This window comes from Hylobates moloch, unplaced genomic scaffold (assembly GCF_009828535.3).
Source record: "Hylobates moloch isolate HMO894 unplaced genomic scaffold, HMol_V3 SCAFFOLD_4, whole genome shotgun sequence".
NCBI classification, from domain to species: domain Eukaryota; kingdom Metazoa; phylum Chordata; class Mammalia; order Primates; family Hylobatidae; genus Hylobates; species Hylobates moloch.
The window spans coordinates 104933914-104957208 of NW_026652279.1; the positions used below are offsets into that span (position 1 = coordinate 104933914).

The 23295-nt window shown below is 40.7% G+C and overlaps 1 protein-coding gene across 2 annotated transcripts in view; it reads right to left on the minus strand.

The window, feature by feature from the left end:
- Positions 1-23295, minus strand: part of ENOX1 (ecto-NOX disulfide-thiol exchanger 1) — a 446686-nt gene that overhangs the window by 15253 nt on the left and 408138 nt on the right. For both annotated transcript variants that reach the window (XM_058437834.1, XM_058437835.1), the window contains one exon: positions 7650-7752. In XM_058437834.1, the coding sequence (XP_058293817.1) occupies positions 7650-7752 (103 nt within the window). The remainder of the gene's footprint in view (positions 1-7649; positions 7753-23295) is intronic.

A 23295-nucleotide genomic window follows, 5' to 3' on the forward strand; every position in this document is an offset into this window, starting at 1 on the left:
AGATAACTGCAATCATAGGGGCAGTTTCCCCATACTGTTCTCATGCTAGTGAATAGGTCTCATGAGATCTGATGGTTTTATAAGGAGAAACTTCTTTCACTTGGTTCTTCTCTCTTGTTTGCTGCCATGTAAGACATACCTTTTCCCTTCCACCTTCTGCCATGATTGTGAGGCCTCCTCAGCCCTGTGGAACTATAAGTCCATTAAACCTCTTTTTCTTTATAAAATACCCAGTTTTGGATATGTCTTTATCAGCAGCATGAGAATGGACTAATACAGCGATTATGTAAAGGCCTCTCCCTGAGAAAGCAGACTTTCTCAAGTGTGAGATGAGAAGGAGCCAGCCATGGGAAGGCTGAGGGAGACCATTCCAGGTACAGGCCACATGTAGTGCAAAGGCCCTGAGGTGGAAGTGAGCTGGCAGAACACACTGGGCTGGAGAGTGGCACATGTGTTTAGAGGTAGGTGGCGGCCAGATCATGCAGGACCTTGTGTGCCAGGGGAAAGAGTTTGGATTAGATTTAAATTCTAAATGTGGCAGGAAACCGAAAGAGTGGTTCTAAGCAGGTGCTTGACATGATCTGAATTATGTTTTAAAAATTTCCCTCAAGTTGCTGTATGGAGGGTAGAGCAGAGGGGGAACTGGGAGGCCAGTTGGAAGTGTTTGCACGAGACTGGAGTGGTGAGTCGTGATCTGGACTGCAAAGGGAGAAGCGGACTCCAAAAGGAGAGCCAGGGGGCTGGTGTGAGCAGTGAGGCTGGGGAAGAATGAAAGATGAGTAAACAGTTTTTCATTTGAGCAACTGGGTGGGACTATTTTCTCAGATGAGAATATTGGGGCAGGAGCACATTAGGGTAGGAAAAAGGGGAATCGGGAGTTCTGTTTTGTCCTCATTAAATTTGAGATGTGCATTAGCATCTAAGTGAAGAATATTAAATGGCAGCTGGAGATGGTATACATTTGCAATGGCAACAAAAAGGGATTTGAAGCCGAAGTATTCACTGAGATTACCTAGGTAGAGAAGAGGCCTCAAGACTGAAGCCTAGAGAAGCCCAAAATTTAGAGGTAAGCTGAGGAAAACTCATCAGAGGACTCTGAGAGGGTTTAATCAATAAGAAAGTGTGGCATCATGATAGCAGAGAGAAGTATTTCCAGAAGATGCGAGTAGTCAACCACGTAAAGTAGCTGCCAGGTGGAGGGAGTTGAGAAATTGGTGACATAAAATTCTCTGGTGATGTGGAAAAGAATGGTTTTGGTGTGAGGATGCAAGTCAGACTGGAGTAGGCTGGAGAGAGAGGGGAGGAGGGAATGGTGACTGAGCATACTGCGTTGGAGGAATCCTGCTTTGGACAGGCGCAGGAAATGGACTGTTGGTGGAAAGGGGTCATGGTGTCAAGACAGATTTTCCTTCTCGTTTGTTGTAAAGGTACAAGATAGTAGAGTTCATGTTTATATATTGATGCACATGATGCTCCACTTATATACAAGATCACTAAGGGGTAATGCAGCTTTCATAATAGTCCTCGTATATTACAGAGAATTGAGTTGAAAAGGACCATCTAATCAAACCTCCTAATTTTATACAATATGAGGGCTTACACACTTATCACAGTGGTTTGGATAAGTGATTTGCCTTAGATTACCCAGTGGATGAAATGCCTCAAATCCACAAATATTTAGGACCACTCCCCGTCCCCCACTGCTCAGGGCTGCTTAGAGATCATTAGGTATTATGGTTTCTCTTTTGCATCCTTATACAAAAGATGGGAGTGGGATGGGTTAGCCCTGTTATAGTTTAATTATATTGGTTACCCGATGAGAATAAACTATCACTTAGTGCATTCAGTTTGGTCAGCACATTATTCTCTTTGAGTGGAATGAGAAATGGAATATTGCCAGAATATACTCCCCCTACCCCTAGGCTGCTTGGAGTTTTTATTCCAAACTCTCTGTGTCAGGTTCTAAAGTTCTGGCTGAGATTAGCTTTCTCCACACCTACACTGGTTGACAGTCTCCTAGGAAGCTTCAAAAGACCCTGGGGCCCATCAGCTCACTGGGATAGAGGGGCACCTTAGGGCTTTCCAGAGACCTTGGCTCTGCAGATGAACAGCTGTGTCTCTAGACACGGTCACATCTTGCTGGGAATTACCAGAGGCCTGACCATAAACCAGCCTGAAATAGTCTTGTTTCATGTTGACACCCATATAAAAGCTCCATGGATGTTGAACTGGAGCATCAGCGGGAAAAAAGCCATGCAAAATCTGGGTCTCCTAGTAAGCCCTGAGGGGACAGTTGTCTGTGGGCAGCTGCAGAGTGATGAAGCGCATATGGGAAGTGGAGAGGAACTGTAGGAAACCGATCAAACACTTGTGGTTTGGGCTGATGCTTCTCAGTGCCTTGGGATTCCAAAAAGCTTTAATTTTCCAAAAAAGTTTGTTCCACTTACTTGGTGAGTACAAAACCTGATCTTGTATGGTTGGTTAGTTAGTTTTGTTTTGTAATATTTGTCTGTCTTATTTTTTCGATTAAACCCCTCAGACTGTATTTGAACCTCTTAGTAGTAAATTGTTCCTGGTACCTGAAATGCCCTTAACTTCTTTATCCATCCAGTGAAAACCTCTTCATCCTTTAGGACTAGCTCAGCTGTCCTTTCTTCTGACAAGGCATCTGTAGCATAAGTAGCTCCTTCTCTGTGTCTCTGATTTTACTATGAACCACGGTTCATTGTAATTAACTGCGTTCTTTCTCATTGTCTATGAACTTCTTGAGGGGATATCATCTTTCCACCATCAGCTAACGCATGGGTTAGCATAAACCAGGCCAGAGTTTCTCAAAACATAGTACCAGATATGCCTGCTTTAGTATCCCCTCAGATGTTAGTACTGCAACGAACAGGATCTCTTTCTTTTTTTTTTCTTTTTTGACAGGGTCTCACTCTATCACCCAGGCAGTTGTGCAGTGGTGCTGCTCACAGCTCACTGTAGCCTGATGCTCATAGGCTCGAGAGATCCTCCCACCTCAGCCCCCTAAGTAGTTGGGACTACAGGTGCATGCCACCATGCCCAGCTAACTTTTTTTTTTTTTTTTTTTGTAGAGATGGGAGTCTCACTATATTGCCTAGGCTGGTCTTGAACTCCTGAGCTCAAGTGATCTTCCTGCCTTGGCCTCCCAAGGTGCTAGGATTATAAGCGTGAGCCACCACACCTGTGTGTGGGGCTAAAGATTCTGCCTTTTAAATAGGCTGCCTAGATAATTCTTTTCCACAATGAAGACTGATTATTCTTATCGTAGGCTCTTGACAAATGTTTGTTGATTTATTGATATGGACATTTGTGCCTTGGAAACAAGATTTAGGTCAATGACTCATTCTTTATGGTCAGTAGTTTTCAGAGAGGAACATACTCCCAAGATTACCTTTCTCAGGTACAGCCTAAATATAACCTCAACTGTATTCACTGAAATCACCAAAAAGTTATTGCTTAACCTTCTTTAAAATATTTTTCCATATTCTACTCAGCTGTTTCTTAATACCCACTTTAGGAGGCGCATTCCGCTTCTGGTATAGTCTGGTTCTGTGCACGTGTGAGATGGTGACTGTGATGGAAATGATGTGTACGTCCTGATCTGCAGAGGACTCAGGATATGTAAGAAAGTCTGCCCAATCATTGTCAACCTGAGGACAGTCCTCAGGGCACCAGGGAGGTTTTAGAGAAAAGCTGCTTTGTTACAGTTAAAAGTTGCGGAGAAGTTTTTGATTATATCTGGATAGTATTTACAATGAGTAGCATCAACAGGGTGTCAATCAGAGCTGCTGGGATTGAAATCTATTGTGTTGGAATTATTATAAAAAGCAAGAGAAGACAGAGTGATATGGACCCAGAGAGTTATACTCTCAGCTCTCTGCAGAACTACTAGCTTGTCAATAAAAAAAATTTGATCCATTTTTCCTTCATAACAATATCTAGCCAAACACAGCTCCAAAACTTTGGCCCCAAATCAAAAGTAATGACTCATTCTATCCCAAACAACTTCAGTGTATGCCAATCCAACATGTAGGCCATATGTGAAATGAACTAGGAGTTCTGGCATAGACATTGAGCAATGTCAAGCTGACCTTATGTGTGGTTACTATAGCATTATGAAACATAAAATGCTACTCTGCAATGCCCCCATAAAAATAGAATTCTCTAAGGTCCAATTATATGTCAACTTGTCTCCACAAAAATTGATTACAAAATGAATAACCCAGAAATCACAATAATAAAGTATTTTCCAGGGGCCTGTCTTCTTTAGTTGAATTGGAAGACCCATTAATTGTCAAGAAGAAAGTCTGTCAGAATGGTCGAACTCTAATAATACTCAGGATCCAGATCTGCAAAATTCCAAATTATGTCAATGAAATCCCACGGATCCTCTCTAATAAGTATCAACTTTATGCCTTGAAATAAAGACTCTAGTTTTATATAATAGTCATGAGAATGTCTGGGCAGAATATATCCTTTTGCCCAGATAAATCAGTGTCACAAATAATTATACGTAACTAGAATTGCTCATTGTTTAGGAAGTTCTAGCCTCAGTTTTATTCTTTCTGGAGATAGAATCCATTTGAAGAGCTTTTTTCTCACTCCTTTTCTCTTCCAGGCAATGCTTTGTGCCAGTGTGCATTTCTTACATAACATTTATTTATTTATTTGCCCCAAGAGGGCACTGATCATCTGACTATATTGGCATACAGCATACACTATAAGCATGCAGATGTGATGAAGATTTTGCCAATTAATGTTTCCAAGTTGTGGGAGACTTTCTGCTGTGTCCTTGGCCTTCTAGGCTGGCCTAGAGCATGACTTCTGTGTCCTCTCTACTGACTTAATTATTCCAAGGGAAGATTTCAGGGGGAATTGCAAAGAGTATTTATGACTGCTCCAGATGTACCAGAAGGCCAGAGGGCTCCTAGAATCATTCAGTGTATGAGAATTCTTCAGAAAAGTGTAGCCCCAGCACCAGGAAATCCTTTTTCTCTATTCTGGTCCAGAGCACTTTTGTCCCTACCACAGTCTGTGTCTAGATTCCAGAAGCTTCAGGGGAGCTCTTTATGGACGCAAGATTCTGGTATCTACAAAGTATGAATGACCAAACTCAATCAGCAGATAGGATCATTTAGTGGCAGGCAGCAACTGCAGCTTTTGGCAGGATCCATTTTGCTGGTCTTGGAAACTCTTCCCCATTGTCACATTCTTTTGGAGGATTATTCTCTCTTCGGAGGATTATCCTCTTTTGGCGGATTATACAAAAGAGTAGAAGTATATAGATGTTTTAGAAGTGGGTTTGGCAAGGAAATCACATCTGTTGCCAAACTGTCATTAAGAATAATAAAATAAAATATTGAGAAAAGTAGCAAGGTAATGGATAACTGAAGGGAAAGTTAAACTCCTAAGTTTATTTTAATCACTTAAGTCTCTGGCCTCCCTTCTACCTAAATATTCTCATATATTGATTCAAAATAAGTGTCACCCCCTGTTTCTCTTTTGCTCTACTCCTAACTTCAAATGCTAGTATTAGTAAACTAGTTCAAAAGACCAACAGTGAGGGGAAAAGTCTCGGAAAATTTAGAGTTGGTTGTGTATGCTTTTTATTGGAGATCCTGACTAATATTTTTCTTCCTGACACATTTGAATTAACTAATTTTATATAGTTTTTTGTGATACCAAAGACATCAGCAGGCATAGCATGTTATAAATGTAATCTTCCTACCTACTCCCATTAATGTACTCCATATAAAGCACATCATTTAAAAATATTTTAAGTAGCCAACTGAAAAAAGTACATGTATGTGTGTACATATATAAATAAAACCTAATAACTACTTAGAAAACATTGAACTGTGTTCTCCAATTAAAACATAAAAGAAGCAGCCATCTCTAATGAAAGGAAGAAAATAAAGAAAAGAGATTGGTTCCCATTTTTTTAACCTTCAAGTGGACACAATTATGCCTACTTAAAGAGGGAAAAGTTTACTGCAGATCATTAATTGCTTTGTTCATACCCTAAAAGCATTATAGGGAAAAATCACACTTTGGTCACACTGACTGACAGAGAAACAGTTGTCAGAGTTGGACATGTTTTCCAATAGAAGAAAAATTCAGTTACCAACTACATATGGGTTCGTTTTGGGTTCCTGGAACTGATAGCACATCAGCATGTCTTCTGAGACTTGTGCATGGCACGTTATTACAGCTGTATATCATCAGAGCAAAAAAAAAATAATTGGTTTTCCTCGGAGTATCTCTAAGTTGATGTCATATTCAATAACCCTGTAGTTGAAAAATCTATATATGATGGATGAACTCTGGACTGTCTTTTGAATTTAATTCCTCATGTGCCAGCTTCTCTAGGCCCTGTTGTACCTGTCAGTTTTAGGTGAGCACATGCAGTATTTACAAAATGCAACCAGGGACCAGGCGCGGTGGCTCATGCCTGTAATCCCAGCACTTTGAGAGGCCAAGGCAGGTGGATCACCTGAGGTCAGGAGTTTGAGACCAGCCTGGCCAACATGGCAAAACCCTGTCTCTGCTAAAAATACAAAATTAGCTGGGCGTGGTGGTGCGCACCTGTAATCCCAGCCACTAGAGAGGCTGAGGCAGGAGAATCACTTGAACCCGGCAGGAGGAGGTTGCTGTCAGCTGAGATCGTGCCATTGCACTCCAGCCTGGGCAACAGAGTGAGACCCTGTCCCCCCCCCCCAAAAAAAAAAAAAAGCAACCAGGCACTATTTCTGCCAGATAATGAACTTAATGAACTGCTGAAGAACAGTTTGTCTTGCATGTACATTGGCCTCCTTCTTCAGTCTTAACCATGCCACCATGGAGCCAGTCTCACCTGGCAACCCCACACTGGGGTCAGTGCCAAGGTACAGCTTGCATGAGTTCTGCGCATCACAGCATGAGGGTGGTGGCTTCCCTTCCTCTGAATTTGAGGGCTTCAAAGACAGCCTTAAACATATAGGCATCTAAGATGGGCTTCCATGCACACTGCCGGCACATCCTCATCAAGAATTCTTCCTTGTGAAAATAAGTAAGACATCTGGATCCACTGAGGATGCTTCTTTTGTTCATCCTGGACAAAAGGATCCATACTTGGACAGGGAAGCTTGGAGCCGACTGTCCTGGATTAGCCTAGCATCAGTACCCCGCATGGCCCTATTTGTCAGCATTGCAAGTCTAGCCTTGGGGGTCACTTTAGGATGTGGCCTCTGCTAAGGGGCTTAGAGTTTAATCTCAGGGTTCAAAGCTGCTCTTGAGCCTGGGGATATGGCTTGGTTTGGAACTAGATGCAACCTGGTCTCCAGTTGGAAGTGGCATGCCCAAGCTTTGAAATTCAGATTTGTGACATGTGAGATGCAAATTAGCATATTCTTGAACTCAGTTTTATGTCTGACAATCAGTTAATATATACAGTTACAGAAAGGCAAAACCCCCATTAGTTTGTATGCCATTAATTTGAAATGTATGTAATATAATCTTGATGAAATTAATCTCACCTTTTACCAGAAGACAATGCTGTTTAAATTAATAAGTTAATAACTAAAATATTAAGTTAATTACCTAATAATTATTTAAGAGAACAGATGAAGACAACAGAATTTCCTTACCTATTAGCAGAGCTTCTTTCTCTGATTTTAAGCCTTGGCTTCTTTTCTCAATATTGTTCTCTCGGTCTTGGTTGACTAATGCAACTGTCAACACATTGATTTCCTATAAAGTTAAAAACCAAAAACCATATATGGGTTTATGTAGATTCTGTGCATGTCAATAAAAAAACACCAGATCTCTTAAACTCTATAAATGAGGTCATCACTTCTATTTATAACTAAAGATCAAATCTTTTATACAATTGATCTATTTGCCCAACAGTAGAAAAGTAATTATGTAAAGTTAGGCTCTTAGGTACTGCTCCCCGCATACCAAGTAATTCTCTGCACAAGTGGCAAATTTGGCATAAGTTATCTCAGATTTTTGTCCATGTTTTCATTAAACTCTGTTCATTAAAACTGTATTTGATTATAGCTACTTTAACATGTTTTATTTCAAATATGAATAATCTTTGGGAAAGCATACAGGAAACTGATTCATAATACCATGCTAAAAATTTGTGTGAGTGTGTGGAGAAACAGGGCCTATTGGGGAGCTAAGATAGAATTGTTAGAAGTGTTTTTAAACTGAGTAGGTATGAATCCTTATGAATAAATGCAAGAGGCAGATAAAGCAAGGCTTGGTAAATTCTTTTTTTTGAAAACTAAAAATGAAGAGTTGTACAACAAGCCAATAACACGTGAAACATTGAGGCTGGACTATTTTTAGTTCTTTCTGTGGTCTTTTACATTTAAAAACAGAGATGAAGATTTAACTCATACCATCCTGGACTTTTGATATTAGGACTCAAAATGGAGAGTGATTTAATGGAAAGTCAAATTAATGATCTGCATATATGACCTGCATATATGGGATAGTAGAATCATTAGGGAAGTTGAGTCTTACTGGAGGAACGTTGCTCACTGAAAGATGGTTCCAAAGAAGGACTAGTATATTGAGCAGTGGCGGGGAACCTGCAGGAATGATAGAGAACAGGTAGGGAGAGCCGAATGGATGAAGAAGAATTCAGAAGATTTGAACAAATGGGTTGAAAGGTGTCCCCAGAACTGGAAGTGGTTACAGGAGAGAGATTTAGACAGTTAGTACAAAGTAACAAAACTGGTCAGATCCAAGAATACAGGAAGTATTGGGAGCATGCCGAGCCTGCAAAAAGTGAAAACCACACCTGAAGGCATTCAAAGAAAAATAAACCCAGCACATGCCATCAAAACATATCTCTGAGCTTAATTTAACTTATGAGCTACTACTTTGTAATCCAGGGGTAATTAGAAATTGCCAAGAAAGAAGGCTGTACTGAGAAACTGCAGTTGGTAATATCTGATAAGCATTTTAGAGGCTCCACTTAAGGTCCCACTTACTTGCTGAAGACCAAGTGATGAAGACTGAATGAGAAATGAAAATGGATAAGGTAAAGAATTGAGAAAATCACAGTGATGTGATGATATATCACAGGGAAGAACTTGGTTGGCTAGAGGGTATAACAGGCCTCAGGGTGATGGTAGGAAAATCCCAATAAGGACAGGAGTCAGAAAGAGTTTGGGGAGTGGTCTAAGCTAAATCTGGAGCCAGCTGTACATCAAAGTTTACTAGAGATGAAAGATGCTCTTACAAATCAAAAACAGGATCTTGGGAGCCAGCCTCAATGGAAACACAATGAAGAATTTTAAAATAGAACAAATCCAAAGGCTTATTATGTAGATGGGATTAGAACATTTATAAAGAGGAATTGCAGGAAAGGAAATAGAAATTCTTCCTATGATAAAATTACATTTGGTACTTTCTGATTAGGCTGATTAGGCACTTTCTCCATTGGAGCAGAGCAGGTCTGTGTGTATACATCATCTTTCTAGGGTAGTGGGGTCAATGGGCCTGCTGAATTCTGTTAGTTATATGCCCTAAGGACAAATAGGTCCCACAGGGACATGGCACTGGACTTCCAGGCCTGGGAGGTTAAGATTGCTGAGCAGATGCAGGCTGAGGCTTTGAAGGTCTCCCAAGAGAGGTGTAGGAAGAAAGTGGATGGAAGAACATTAACTAGGATAATGATTGCATCATTAAAAAAATACAAAAAAAGAACCCTGGAGCTGAGTGGAAATAATATCTCCAAGACAGGGTGATCTGTTCACAGCCTGGATGGTAATTGGGGCCAAATGAAATTATTCAGAATGAGTTTAGCAGATAACAGGCCCACATTAATTGCCAAGACTGAGTGGTGTCCTGGGGCCATCATACAGTTGAAGATCCAGGTTCATTGAAGGAAATGGACTGTAGAGGGCAGGCAGATGTCAGGAGCCAGCAGAGAGAGGCAAGGGCAGAATAGACAGACCACCTGAGAATGCTGTTTTCTCCCCAGGTCCAAAAGTGGAGTCACATAGAAAGGGGGACTCAGAGCAAGGCTGAAAGAAATGGTGCTGCATCAACAATGTCTACAAGGAGTCAGATAAGACCCAGTGACTCTTGCTTTGATGATGTTTTAGGGTTGGAAAAATTAGTATGGAAAGATAAGAGTCTTAGGGTCACCATTCTGTGGAAGTATTTCTTGAGATTGGATACTGGAGTGTGTCCTCTGCAGACCACAAATGGTGTGTTCTCACGTAGTCATGGCCAGTGACTGGAGTGGACACATCTCTCTGCATGGTTCCCACAACAGTCCAGCAGGCCTTGGCTTGATGGAGACCCAAGGCTTGGCAGACATCCCAGCTTTTGGGGACATCTGTGAGTTTTGTCCAGGTTGGAGATGGAGCTGTTTTTCTGACTCCTCTAGGAGGGAGAAGAACTATGCTGGAAGTGGTACAGTATCATTGAAGCTGATCAGGCAGGCTCCAAGGAATGCTTGCTTGCATCTTATAATAAACTGGCCTCAAGAATCTCCAAAAGGGAAAACATCATTTCCATTACAGTCAAAGGTGTGTCCAAGCATATTAAATAGTCTATAGCATAGCATTGAGTGAAGTGGACCAACTCGTGACCACTCAAAAGAGTCACTACTGACTAAGCTCCAGATCCTAAGCCTGCCTTGAGCATGGTATAAGCTCAGGCTCTTGCTGACAAAAGTCACAGAGCTAATTAGATGGGTGAATGCTTATATCATCCATTTTGCCAAAGAGAACAGTTAAAGTTAATATAGTTGTGTTTCAAGGGATAGAAGACAGGATAGTGATTTTAGACAGCCACATTATATGTTGTGGTTTTACCTTTTCCAATTATTAGAAAAGGAGAGTTTTGTTTTAATGACTCAGTAATCATGGGTTCCTTGGAAAAATAAGGTTAACTTGTCTGTATTTATATTGGTATTGTTCAGCTGAACAAGATAATGACAATTATCGATAATCTCCAAGTTTGAGGTAGTCTACAAAGTAGATATAAGCAACAACTGTACCCTTTCTCTTTGTTTTTATTTAATGTCTAGAAATCTAAGTTATCACCTTTGTCAAAAGAGCTCCATCATCATGATTGGTTAAGGTGAAGGGAATACACAGAGAGAATGTGGAATTAATTAATTCCCAAACCAATTCCCTGTTGCATTTAAGCTAAGCTTGTTTTTACTTTTAGCCACCGAATAAATACTTATGTTACATATATGCATCACATGCCTACTATATGCCAAGGAGTTCTAAGTTTTTAAGGGTATGGCATTCAAAGTGATCAGAAGTGCAAGCTTACCCAGGGACCAGCAAGCAATTCTTATAAAAAGTCTAAAAGAAAGAAATATGAGAAGATGAAGCTGGAGAAGTAGGTAGATCATGGTAAGAAGTGTAGATTTTATCTGGGAGGCTTAACAAGTGAAGAGTTTTCAGTTCTGCATTTTAGGACATTGGTTTGGAGGCAAATGAAACTGGAGTCAGCCTACTGCAAAAGTGTATCCATTTTTGCCCTTTGATGATGACAGTCAAAACCCGAAATCAATGGTATGCAGACTGCAAACAGCATTTAAGAGGTGGAACTAAAAAAAAAAAATCTGGTGACCTGGTGGCTGATGAAAAAATATTGAGAACAAGTAGGTGGCTCAGTGAACAGGAAAATGGAGAAAGAAGCTAGTCTGGGAGAAGACTGTGTGTTCAGTTTTGGAAATGTTCAACTTAAGGTTTCTATACCATCTTGTCAAAATATTTTGGAGGAAGTAGGATGTGCACGTTTCTGAACTCAGAAGCACGGCTCTGACAGCTCTTTTTATGGGGCATTTCTCTGGTTTTGTTTGCAGCAGGAAATCTTGATGTTTTCTTGTGGGACAAAGAACAGGCTTGCTTACACTTGATATAAAAAAGGTAGATTCCCCAACTCAGTGTTTCTATCTTGTAACACAAACCACTGCATGTGCTGGCATCCTTCTGGACCCCTCTACGGAGATGCTCAGGTTATAAGATCCATGACAGTAAGTCTGGTGAAGCCAAAATTCTTCTGGGAACAGTCTCTCAATTGGATTTCATATTCTCTACACAGGACATTCCAACTTATCTTTTTAGTAATTGGGGAACACATATTATAGGGACATTGAATCATAAATTACGCATGGTTTTGCTCCTTTCGTAAAAAGTTCATGGTCCTTATTACACTCTCCACCCCAAATCTCTGGAGAATAGAAAGGACCTTATCAGAATGGGAAAGTTTTATCATTAGAAACATAAAGTTATAAAGACCCTTTATCCTTTTATCACTTTAAAATCCTTTAGCCTGATAGATGCAACATGCCCAGAAGAATGATGAGTCTACCAGATATTCCAGAAAAGAGGTTCCAGATGCCTAGCAATTACTAAGTAGAAGTGAGTGAGCAGCGATGGGGTGGGAGGTGAGGAAGGTTACTAAGTACAAATTGTTAGTGGTATACAGAGTACACAGTGGGAAGGGAACATTAGGATGGAGATCAAGAGTTTCCTCCCAGCGAGATCTATTGGATTATGAAGTAGTCTCCCAAAGGAAGTGGCAAGAACACAGCAAAAGCACACCAGACTAGAAAATGCACTGCAGGTAACAATTCTGCACTTGACATGAGATTGGAGATTACCTAATACATCTTTTCTCAGTCTACCTTTTAACTCTAATTAATTTCTGTGATACTTAGAAGGAATCATTAAAGGGCTGGAGAAGAGGTTTTCAATAACTGGAAACTAGATATCACAGACTTTTTAAAAGACTTCTTAAAGAGTTAGCTACTTGAAGGTAGAAATTTCCCTTCTAAGAGTCCTCATCACTTACTTTGAGAAATGATCAAAGTAACTTATCATTTAGAGGAGCTCTTTTTCAATAGTTTATTGAGCTAGAATCGTGCTTTGTTATTTTGTTTTTGTTTCTCTCCACCTACCCAAGCCCCTAAGGACCAAGAAAATGGCTTCCCCAGCTTATAAAATCCTTCTGCTACTGCTTTCACTTAATCATTCCTGTGGTTTCCTTACCTTTAGGGCTGTTTTCTTTCTGTTGCAAAGCTTCTTGAATACATGTTGTCCACCTGTGTCTACTGCCTCATCATCTGAAATCTCAGCTTTTTCATCAGTCACTCCAACAAATCTACTCTGAGATATTTCCAGTGACCCTCTTCTTGCTAAATGATTTTGGGCTAACTCCTATCAAACTAGCCTATCTTCTTTCTATGCTATGTCCAGAAATGCTCGTAGAAAGCTCTCTCCTCCTTTCCTTGCCACTTCCTACTTACATTTTACACACAGCACAAGTCCTGTATCTCCCAGAGGCATCTGTTTCAGGCCACTTGCAAGGCTTCCTTATCTGCACACATTTCCTACACCACTTATATGGCAGTTCATCACTTATACGTCACATTTCACCTGTTCGTTTCCTCCGCAAAACCACTGCCTTCTTTAGACAGTGATCACATCTAAGCAAGTGAGGCAGAATGGCCGAACGGAAGCTGTGTTCTAAATCTGTCACATTATTTACATACTAGATAACTTTAGGCAGGGCATTTCTCTAAGCCTTAATTTTCTTTAATGAAAAACATGGATAATACCCTATGCCTCTTCCTGATGGTTGCTGTGAGGACCAAATATAAGTGAGACAGTGCTTTCAAAAACTATAAATTTCTAGGAATATATTATGGCATCATTATTACAACCATTACTCACTTTTATGATTCACAGGATTGACTGGATATGGAACAAGTGTTAATATATACTTGGGGTACTGAATCCATGCAATAATTTTGTATAAGACTTTGACTACAATTATATAAAAATATTTATGCAAAAATGATAACTGTGGTTGTGTTCAAATAGTGGATATTTTCTATTTTCTCTATTTTTCTGTCAGTATTGTTATTATCCTTATAATTAAAGAAAGAAAAAGAAACCAATGATATACAGTTGTTGTTTTGAAGAGCTACATGTAAAGATAGCCAGTTGCTGAATACTTAAGTGACATACTGAGTGACACCACCCACCCCCTAAACAGAGAAACCACCGCCATGTGACTTCCCCATGACCCTCCAAGGGCTGGTGGCCTCCATAGCTGCTAGTGCAAGGTGAGTGGGACAGTCGACAAGATCTATGTGGTAAAGATTCTCTATGTCACCCCGGACTCTGCCAGCAGCATACCACAAGGCTCGTTTTCCTTCCCTGCCCGCTTGTTCCATGGCCTTCTTGTGCTGTTGGCTCAGTTCTGCTAATTGCTCATAGGCCCTACTCTTAAACATCACACTTCATGAAATCTGGGGCCCTATAGATAATTCTCAAGATGCCTATCAGCTACGTTCTTATCCTTTACTCACATTTTGCAAAGTATCAAAAGCAATCCATCAAATGATGTGCCAGTTGCCAATAACCTTCAAATTATTCCTTATATGATTAGAACTGTGGTTGGGGGAGGATGGAGAATGGAGATTCCCCTCACACTTTCCTTTATGAGCCAGAGATTAGCACATAGCAGGTGCCCAGTGGCTGATAAATGAATGAGCCACAAACAATGGCCTGGAATATTGAAAACACGATTATTTGGACAAAGAAGACACTGGTTCTATTTGCCACTGGCCTGCCGTGTTTCTTTGTTTCATTTTTGCTGTTTGTACAAAGACAGGATTGAAGTGGATGACCTCCACAGTGTCTTCCTGCTCCCTGATTCCATGCCTGCTCTGTGCCCTTTTCCCTGTCTTGGACTTTCCCTTCACATTCAGGTAGCCAGCTTGGTACAGACCATATAAACTTATGCTTTATTTCTGATGCCAATAAGAATTAGAGAGGAAAGAGGAAGCAGAGTGAGAAAAACAATAAAAAACCAAATGGATGAGGAAAGGATTGATGAGCATGAGTAACTAAGCTTTAGAATTTTTTATGGTTTCTTATGGGAACATAAGAATGCATCCATCCCCAAAGAGTGAGCAGGAACTCAGGAATTTCCTGTGGGGCAGCAATCCCAAGGCCTTGCTGATCTAATCAGTTGTGAAATCTTGGCACTGCCCATCCTGAGGGTCGTGGGTTCTCACCACATCTGCCCTTTCCCAGCAGCCTTTGATGGTCAAGGTCTGTATAAGGGGAGCCTCAGAGGCCCAATAGTTTTCAGCATCAGAGAGACAATCTGAAAGCAGATGTGTGGGGCTCCAAGATGCAGTGATTCATCATGATGTGACCATATTTTACATTCTGAGATGTTCCACCTCATTGGGGTTCAATTGCCGGATCGGGAGCACATACATTATGTTTTTAGACAACTCCAAGAACAGTGTTTTCTAAGATTTCCAATCGCAAAGATTAAAATAGGCGAGAACTAGCTACGGGTCACACGAAGGACCCTTTAAAGAAAGATGAAAACTCAGTGTAGTTTAGTGCCAGAGATATCCAGATACAGCATTTATCTTGGTGGCCTTCTTTCTAGGTCATCTTTGGTTACATTTATTTAACAAACATCTGTACAGTACTTACTATATGCAGGAAGTGTTATAAGCACTTGACAAATATAAACTCAATTGTCATAAGTGCTCTTCAAAGTCAGGCTATTACATTCTCAATTTACAGGTTAAGAAAATGAGGAATAATGAGGCTAATGACTTGCCCAAGGTCACAAAACTAGTAAGAAGCAGACTCAGGATCTGAACCAATGCTGTCTCGCTCCAGAGTCCTAACCACTACGCTAGGTTGCCGGTTGCGTCGATATTGAGTGCCTGTGGAGCTCTGTGACCAAATCCCTCCTGAGGGCTGCCTATAGTCCTAGCTCCCTCAGGAGCCAGCAAGGCTCCAGGCAGGCCTGGTGAGCTGTGGTTCTTGCACAAACATGAAAGGAAAGGGGAGCAGGGAGGAAGCAACCCAGGGGCTGGCTGAGGAGCAGCATTAGCAGGGACTGAGGGGGCTGGCTGGCTGCTGCTGTTTGCTGGTGATGGACTTCTTTAGTGTGACTTTTAACCACAGTCTGTGCAACGGGGAGGGATTTCAAAGGCAGAGTGCTGGGGTCAATGAAGAAGAAGAGGTGGGACACATGTTCTCTTGATTTGAAGGATGTGGGTAGGGGAAGGCCAAGGTCAAAGCAGCACTCCAAAAGACTATGGTTGGGCCACATGAAGGATTGGCTGGGCAGGTGGAGAGGCTCAGGTAAGGAGGCCCCCGGTGCTTCTCTAGCCACACCCCAAGGATGTGGCAATAAGGTGGAACCACAGAGGTGACAGAAGAGAGAGAAAAGGTGGATACAGAAGCCATTCTGAAGGAATGGAAAGAAGACATTCTGAAGGAAGAACGGAAAGATTCTATGTGTGAAGCAGAGAGGGGCGAGTTAAAATCATTTAAACAAGTCAAGTCTACACAGCTAGCACAATATTGATACCAGAATCAGAGATCACGAAGATTAGAAGTATTGCCTCTAGGCTGGGCACGGTGGCTTGCACCTGTAATCCCAGCACTTTGGAAGGCCAAGGCAAGTGGATCACTTGATGTCAGGAGTTTGAGACCAGCCTGACCAATATGGTGAAACCCCATCTCTACTAAAAATATAAAAATTAGCCAGGCATGGCAGCATGCACCTGTAATCCCAGCTACTTGGAGGCTGAGGCAGAATTGATTGAACCCGGGAGGCGGAGGTTGCCGTGAGCCGAGATCACGCTACTGCACTCCAGCCTGGGCAACAGAGTGAGACTCCGTCTCAAAAAAATAAATACATAAATAAAAAAGTATTGCCTCTAATATTTTAAAATATTGGAGCTGAGGTCTTAGAAAGGCAGCTGGAAATAGGGAAGATGAGGGTGATGGGCTCTCACCACCTGTGCCCTTTCCCAGCAGCCTTCCATGGTCAAGGTCCGCACAATGGAAGCCTCAGGAGATTTTTCATGGTAGTACTTCAGGCTGTGAAGGGCATGGACTTGAGTAGCTATAGCAGTGTGAGTTACATTTTCTACATACTGAAGAGAAACAGCTATTTTTGAGATCAAGTGTATTTTTTCATTTGGTTATATCTACAGCGGCATTCAGGCTGGGAATACCCCTTTCCAGCCTCTCTCTTGCATGGTCCCAGTGCACCTGTTGTCCCCACAGAAGTAGCAACCGTGCTGCTTTTCACCCTCAAAGACATCTGTTTGAATTTTATGTGATGACTCTACCTGTAATCTCTACAGAGCAACAGTGTCCTCAGTACCTGGCACAGTGCTCTGTACACAGATGCAACTGATATTTTTAAAAGAAAAAATATAAATAGTAGACGCTCTAATATTACATCAAATGAATTTGTTACTGCATAGAGAGGCCATACCTCATGGGTGAAAATGACCGGCCATCATAAGGGTTTGGTCAGTACCCTAGGCCTGGAGTCAGCTAGAAGTCTATGAGGAATATATATGTATAGCGGATAGTGAAAAAAACTATGCAATCACTTTGGACATTTTACAGCCTTTGGGTTCCTAAATGCATTTATTGTAGTATCATTTTAAAATAACACAATTTAATCTCATAGACTGAAGGAGGTAAGGAAGTTAATTTTTCATTTGTATCTATTATTAATGCTTTCAATGTTTTAAGTATTAACTTTTAATTTTTCTGGAGACCAAACCATAAGCTTATAACCTTTTTCCTTTCCTTTCTTTTCCAAAATGTAAGACATATTTTCTAGCTGACTTGATTAGTAATAACCTTTGTTTTCTCATTACAAATAAAAATATGTATTCACTGTAGAAAATAGACAAAGTAAAGATTAAAAATTAACTGAAATTCTACTACTGGGATATAAATGCTATTAACATTCAGATATTTGCCTTTTATTGTTTATATATAACCCCCTCCCACATATATATAACATATATGTGTTTGCGTATATACATGTATGTATATATTGTTGTTTAATTCTTATTTGAAAAATAGGATTATGATACATATATAGCCCCCAAATAGAATATTCTACATAAAGAACACAGACTTTGATAGGAAAGGATCATTTCAATTTCTTAATGTTTCCCATTAAATACTAAGAGGATCACTGCTGCCTGGATCTTAACTTAATAATGACTATCACAGTTCACACCGTGCTTAAATTGTGGTCTCAAGCTGGTAATTAAATGACTTTCTTTTGGTCTAGTTTTGTGACAGCCATGTTAAACAAAACTGATCTAAAAATGAGAAAAAAAATCCCTTTGTATCCAGTAACCCCATTCATTAAACTGTTAAGTTGTAGTATTTTATTTTTAGTTTTACTATATGCCACTGTAGACATAACCAAATGAAAAAATACACTTGATCTCAAAAATAGCTGTGTGTTTCTCTTCAGTATGTAGAAAATGTAACTCACACTGCTACAGCTACTCAAGTCCATGCCCTTCACAGCCTGAAAAAGTACTAACATGAAAAATCTCCTCAACCAATAAAAATAGAGCAGCAAACAGAAGAAACTAAAGTGAAATACTGTTTTAAAAATGTATGTGTGTGCATCCAGAATTAGTTGGTTTGATTTATCTTGTATGATACTAACTCTATTGCTAGTAAAGATTAATTGTATTATGGTGCTCTTGGCATGTTATTTTCTCAGTTCATTTCTCAGTATGACATTTCTTATTTTTCTCTGCTACAAAGCACCCACTATCATAATTTTCACCTGCTGAGTTTATGTTACTAATGGCAATATTAAAATTTAGAGGGTTTTTTGACCTTTATAGTGGTAAATTCGGTCATAAAAATAGATGGGATGCAATCTGATAAATGAGAAAGAGAAAGATTTGATTATTATTAAAGTAAAATCAAATTTTACAAGGTTTTCCTGGCATACTGTGAGATCTTAGTAAACATTGAGTATCTTCCTTCTCTCATACCCCCAAATTGAATTCTCTCTATTCACCGCTGCCTTGCATATGCCACATATGAGAACTATTCCAAGAACCAAGTGTTCCTGATTGCTTCTGCGTGGTGCACTGGAGATCCTCCGATTATAAACCAAATAATACAAATAATAGTGGTGATAATAATACTCACAGCCTTTATCGAGTGCTTGGTAGATGACAGGTGCTGGTCTCTTATTATCTCCATTTTACAGATTAAACACTGAGGCACAAGTATGCCTCACTGTTTAATCTGTAAAATGGAGATAATAATAGTAAGTAGCTTCCTTAAGTTCACACACCTGGAAGTTAGTGGCATCATGACTGGGCCCCAGGCAGTCATACCCCAGGGTCTTTAGTCCATGCTGCCTTCTGTCTGAATGACCTCTCAGGAAACTATAGCTTCTCCACTTGGTTCAAGCCCTTGATCCCACCTCAAGTCTGTTCCTTACTGAGAAGCCTGCAGTCAGTCTTGAGTGAGTTCCCTTTTCAGTTGTGTGCCCTCTCTTCATTGGGCCATGTGCTCCTGGAGGACAGTGACTGCTCTGTGATCCAACACGCTCCCAACAGGCGGCACTGTGCCTGTCATGTGGACTTGGATGGACCTTGTTACAAGTGGCTAGTTATGGGTCCACTGATCTTTTTTGCGTATTATCTAAATCAATGTGATTCCTTAAGAACCAGAGTCTCACAATTACTAATGATGTATTTTCTTTTGGGGGTTGAATGGCAGCAAATTTAAACATTTGGATTAAATGACGTATCTGTACACCTCAGTTCAGTATAATTTGATTGGAATTTATTGAGCCTCCTCCTCTTTTCATTTATTGAGTACCTACAATAAGGGTACGTTTTGTGTTAAGATGACAAGATTCAAAGATGAATAATAGTGGTTCCTGCTATCAAAGAATGTAGGAGTCTAGAGGGCAGCCAGCTTTGTAAAATGTATTAAAATATAGTATGATGTAAGCCATGTAAAATATATTAAACACAGTGTGATATAAGCCATGAAAAAGGAAGAGCCAGGGTGCTGGGGAAGCCCAGAGTGGCACCTAGCCTGTCCTGGGGTGGAGAGTCTGTGGAAAAGTATGGTCCACAGACTGGTGACACTGGCATTATCTGGGAGCTTACTAGAAATGCAAATTCTCAGTCCCCAGCTTGGACCTGCCCAATGGAAAAGTCTAGGGTGGAACCCAGAAATCTGTGTTTTAAAAAGCTATCTTTGATTTGATTGCTTATTAAAGTTTGAGAAGTATAGCCTCAGAAAACATAAGACTCACAGGCACAATAATTAGACAAGAAAACATATATCTAATTAAAACCTGTAAAATAAGAAAGTTGGATGATGTGATCTCTACCACTTCAGTTTTAACTGTCAGTCCACGAGACTTTTATACACATCTTAAAGTTAACTGGAGTGATGTGTGTTTACCTTCAAGATCACCTGCAGATAATATGCAGAAGGAAGATTTGTACTTCTCACCTAACCACTCCAAACAGATTCACAAGCTGACTGAGGCTGCTGCACTTCCATCAATGCAATCATCAATCGATGAGTATTACTAATGTACCTACCTGCATAGGCTCATTACTGTGTTAGGTTCTGCAAGGAATACACACAAATTCTCCACTTTAAGGAACATTATCTTAGTTGGGGAGATAAGCCTGTCAGAAGTGGGTTGTTCAAGATGGTTGGAATGATGATAAATTTTAGGAATCTGGAGAAGATGGTGATTGATTTGGACTGATTTTAGGGTAAGGACCTAAGAAACAGGAATTGAGGTAGGCTTAAAAACAGGCAGAATCTGCATTGCAGACAAAAAGGGCGATAAGATAAATGGAGAAGCTGAGTTATCAATACAAAATCTAATTATTTAGAATTTTTAATGAATGGTGCACCAAGCTGAATTTGACCTGTTGACTCAAGCCATTTATTCAGGAAATCAGGCGAACACTTTTTCTGAATACCAGGCTGATAGTTATTCTGTTTTTACCAAGGGGACTAGTTTGAATACTGTCATATAAAATGGTCAAGAATGATATATATGCTTACAGCTGTGAGACTTATATGTTATGCAAATATGTGTGTGTGATTGTGCATGTGTGTAGTGAGGGGGCCAGAGAATTATACTGACACAGGTATTGGGGCTTGATATAGATTGTACTTGTATACTGTTCCCATAGTTTCAAGTCATCTTCCTAAAAGTTGGCATGGAAAGAAATTGCCTTTGCAAATTAGATTCTGCAAGTCTCATAAACATAAGTAGCTCACCAGCATACACTGAACAGTCTGGAAATTGTCCAGACAGAGAAAGCCACTCTGTAATCTCACAGAGAGGCTGACAGAACAATAGAAACGACGTGTTACTGATCATCACAAGTCTCCCCTGCAAGGACAGTTTCAAGCTGGGAAAGCTGAGACTTTGAGGTTTTCCCTGGAAAAAAAAATTAATAGATTTCTACTCTATTAAGTGTTCCAAGCCCGGCTGAATGTTTTCAGGGGAACCTAGAGTTTTCAGAGAATGGCCTCCATATACCTGGCAAGGGGCTGCTGCCCAGAAAGGGTGACACGGAAAGACTTCCCTGGCTCTGATGTCTGCACAGCTTAGAAATGCAGTCTTTTTTTTCTTCTTCTTCAGGAAACTCTTGCTATCTTTCGATAAAAACATAATTTAAAACTGTAACAAAACATGTGAATGCCTTTTCCTTTGGGCAACAGCTTTCCTTCCAAATTAAACTTTTGCTCTGCCTCAATTAGGAACACGTGGAGGAGATGAACATTGAGGTGCAGTTTGCTGAATTTCTGACATTTTGTGAGACCCTTGGTTAGATTTAAAGCCACCAGTGTGGGGTTCATGGTCTTGGAGGTTTGATTTAAATGCCCAGTTATAGCTGGCTACAAACAGGATGTCAGGTCCCCCTGGGCATGGTGGCAGGTCAGTAAGGAGGGAAGGTGTAGCTGCATTTGGTGGCCATGAACTGACAACTAGGGATAGTTCTCACTGTTAGGCCCCAGCAAGGGAAGTGGGGGTCTCCATCAGAGCTGGGAAGAGTTTTGAGGTTGGAAGGATTAGGACACATTTCAGTTTGCTGCGGGAAATTTAAACATATTTATTGCCAAGTCCAATCTTTGCTTCCCCCAGGAAGACCACCAAACATGTTACTTATAGACTGACATTTGAGCTTTTTTGCTTCCAATTCAAGAGCCTTATTTTAGGATAAGCATTTCATTAAGTGTGGACATTTGTGCAACCGCAAACATACCTTTGATGCAAGCAAACTTCACAGCTAGAGTTGGCAGGGCAGTTGCATGATGGTGAAAACTGCTGCTCTGCCGCCTGCCAGGGTCAATTTAGAAGGGCTGATGTGCAGAGCACCATGAAACTTAGGCAGCTCTTCCTGTTCCAGTCTTTCCCGCCTTTCTTCCCTTTTTTCTTCATCTATCTTTGTACTTACTTTTTTCCTTGTCATTTTCCTACGTATTTCCTCAAAGAAATGCCATATCCCAGTGAGCTATGTGTCAATGAGATGGATGAGGTTGGAGATGAGCAGTGTGTGAAGAAATAGAGAATGACTGCCCTTTGCAGCACTGCAGAACCATCCTGGGAGAGCTGGAGAGTACCAGGCAAGGAATCCTTGCCGAAGACCAGTGTCAAGGATGGAGTCAGACCAGCACTGGCTGGTGCATTTCACAACTCTCCCCTTCCTGGTCTCACGTGTGGTTAGCAGAAATGAAGTGGTGTGGAAATCACTATGGAATATTTAATCATCTAAATCATAAAAACAAATGTCTGGGAAGCCCTGTGGCTCCTGAGTAGCATACAGAACTAAGAGGAAGGGGAGTTCACCTGCTGGTTCATCCTTGCTCCTGGCTGTTTTTATACCACTAATCCTGGTGCCTTGTCCCCTCACCTGCTGCCTTCATGAGGCACTAGGGTAATCTTCTGCCTCTGTCCACCTTTTGGGCTCCCGACTCTTTCCACAGATGCTACTGAATGTTCCTCCTGTTCCTTGTTGCTCAGGGTATCAGGCAGTGCTAAGCCATACCTTTTGTGAGGCAGGAATACTGTAATTGAGCCCTCTAGGTTCATTTGACTTTAAAATGATATTGCTTGCATGCAAGTCATGTCTGTATGTTTGTATATGCATCCCTTGTTGACGGTTTGGAGCTTACCTGAAACTTCTTGGCCACAAGTAGAAATAAATGCTTAATTTTGGGGTTGGGTTAGAACTCATTTTGTTAACTTTTAATTAATCACTCTTCTTAATCTCACATATTTTCTCGAGAGGATGGACAAGTCTCATTTGGGTAAGGATGGCCATTAACCTTGGTCTGGGGTCCATACAGAGCATAGGCTCTAGAATCCCTAGGCCACAAAGAAGGTTCGGACATAGAGTTCACAGCACACGACCTCAAATAG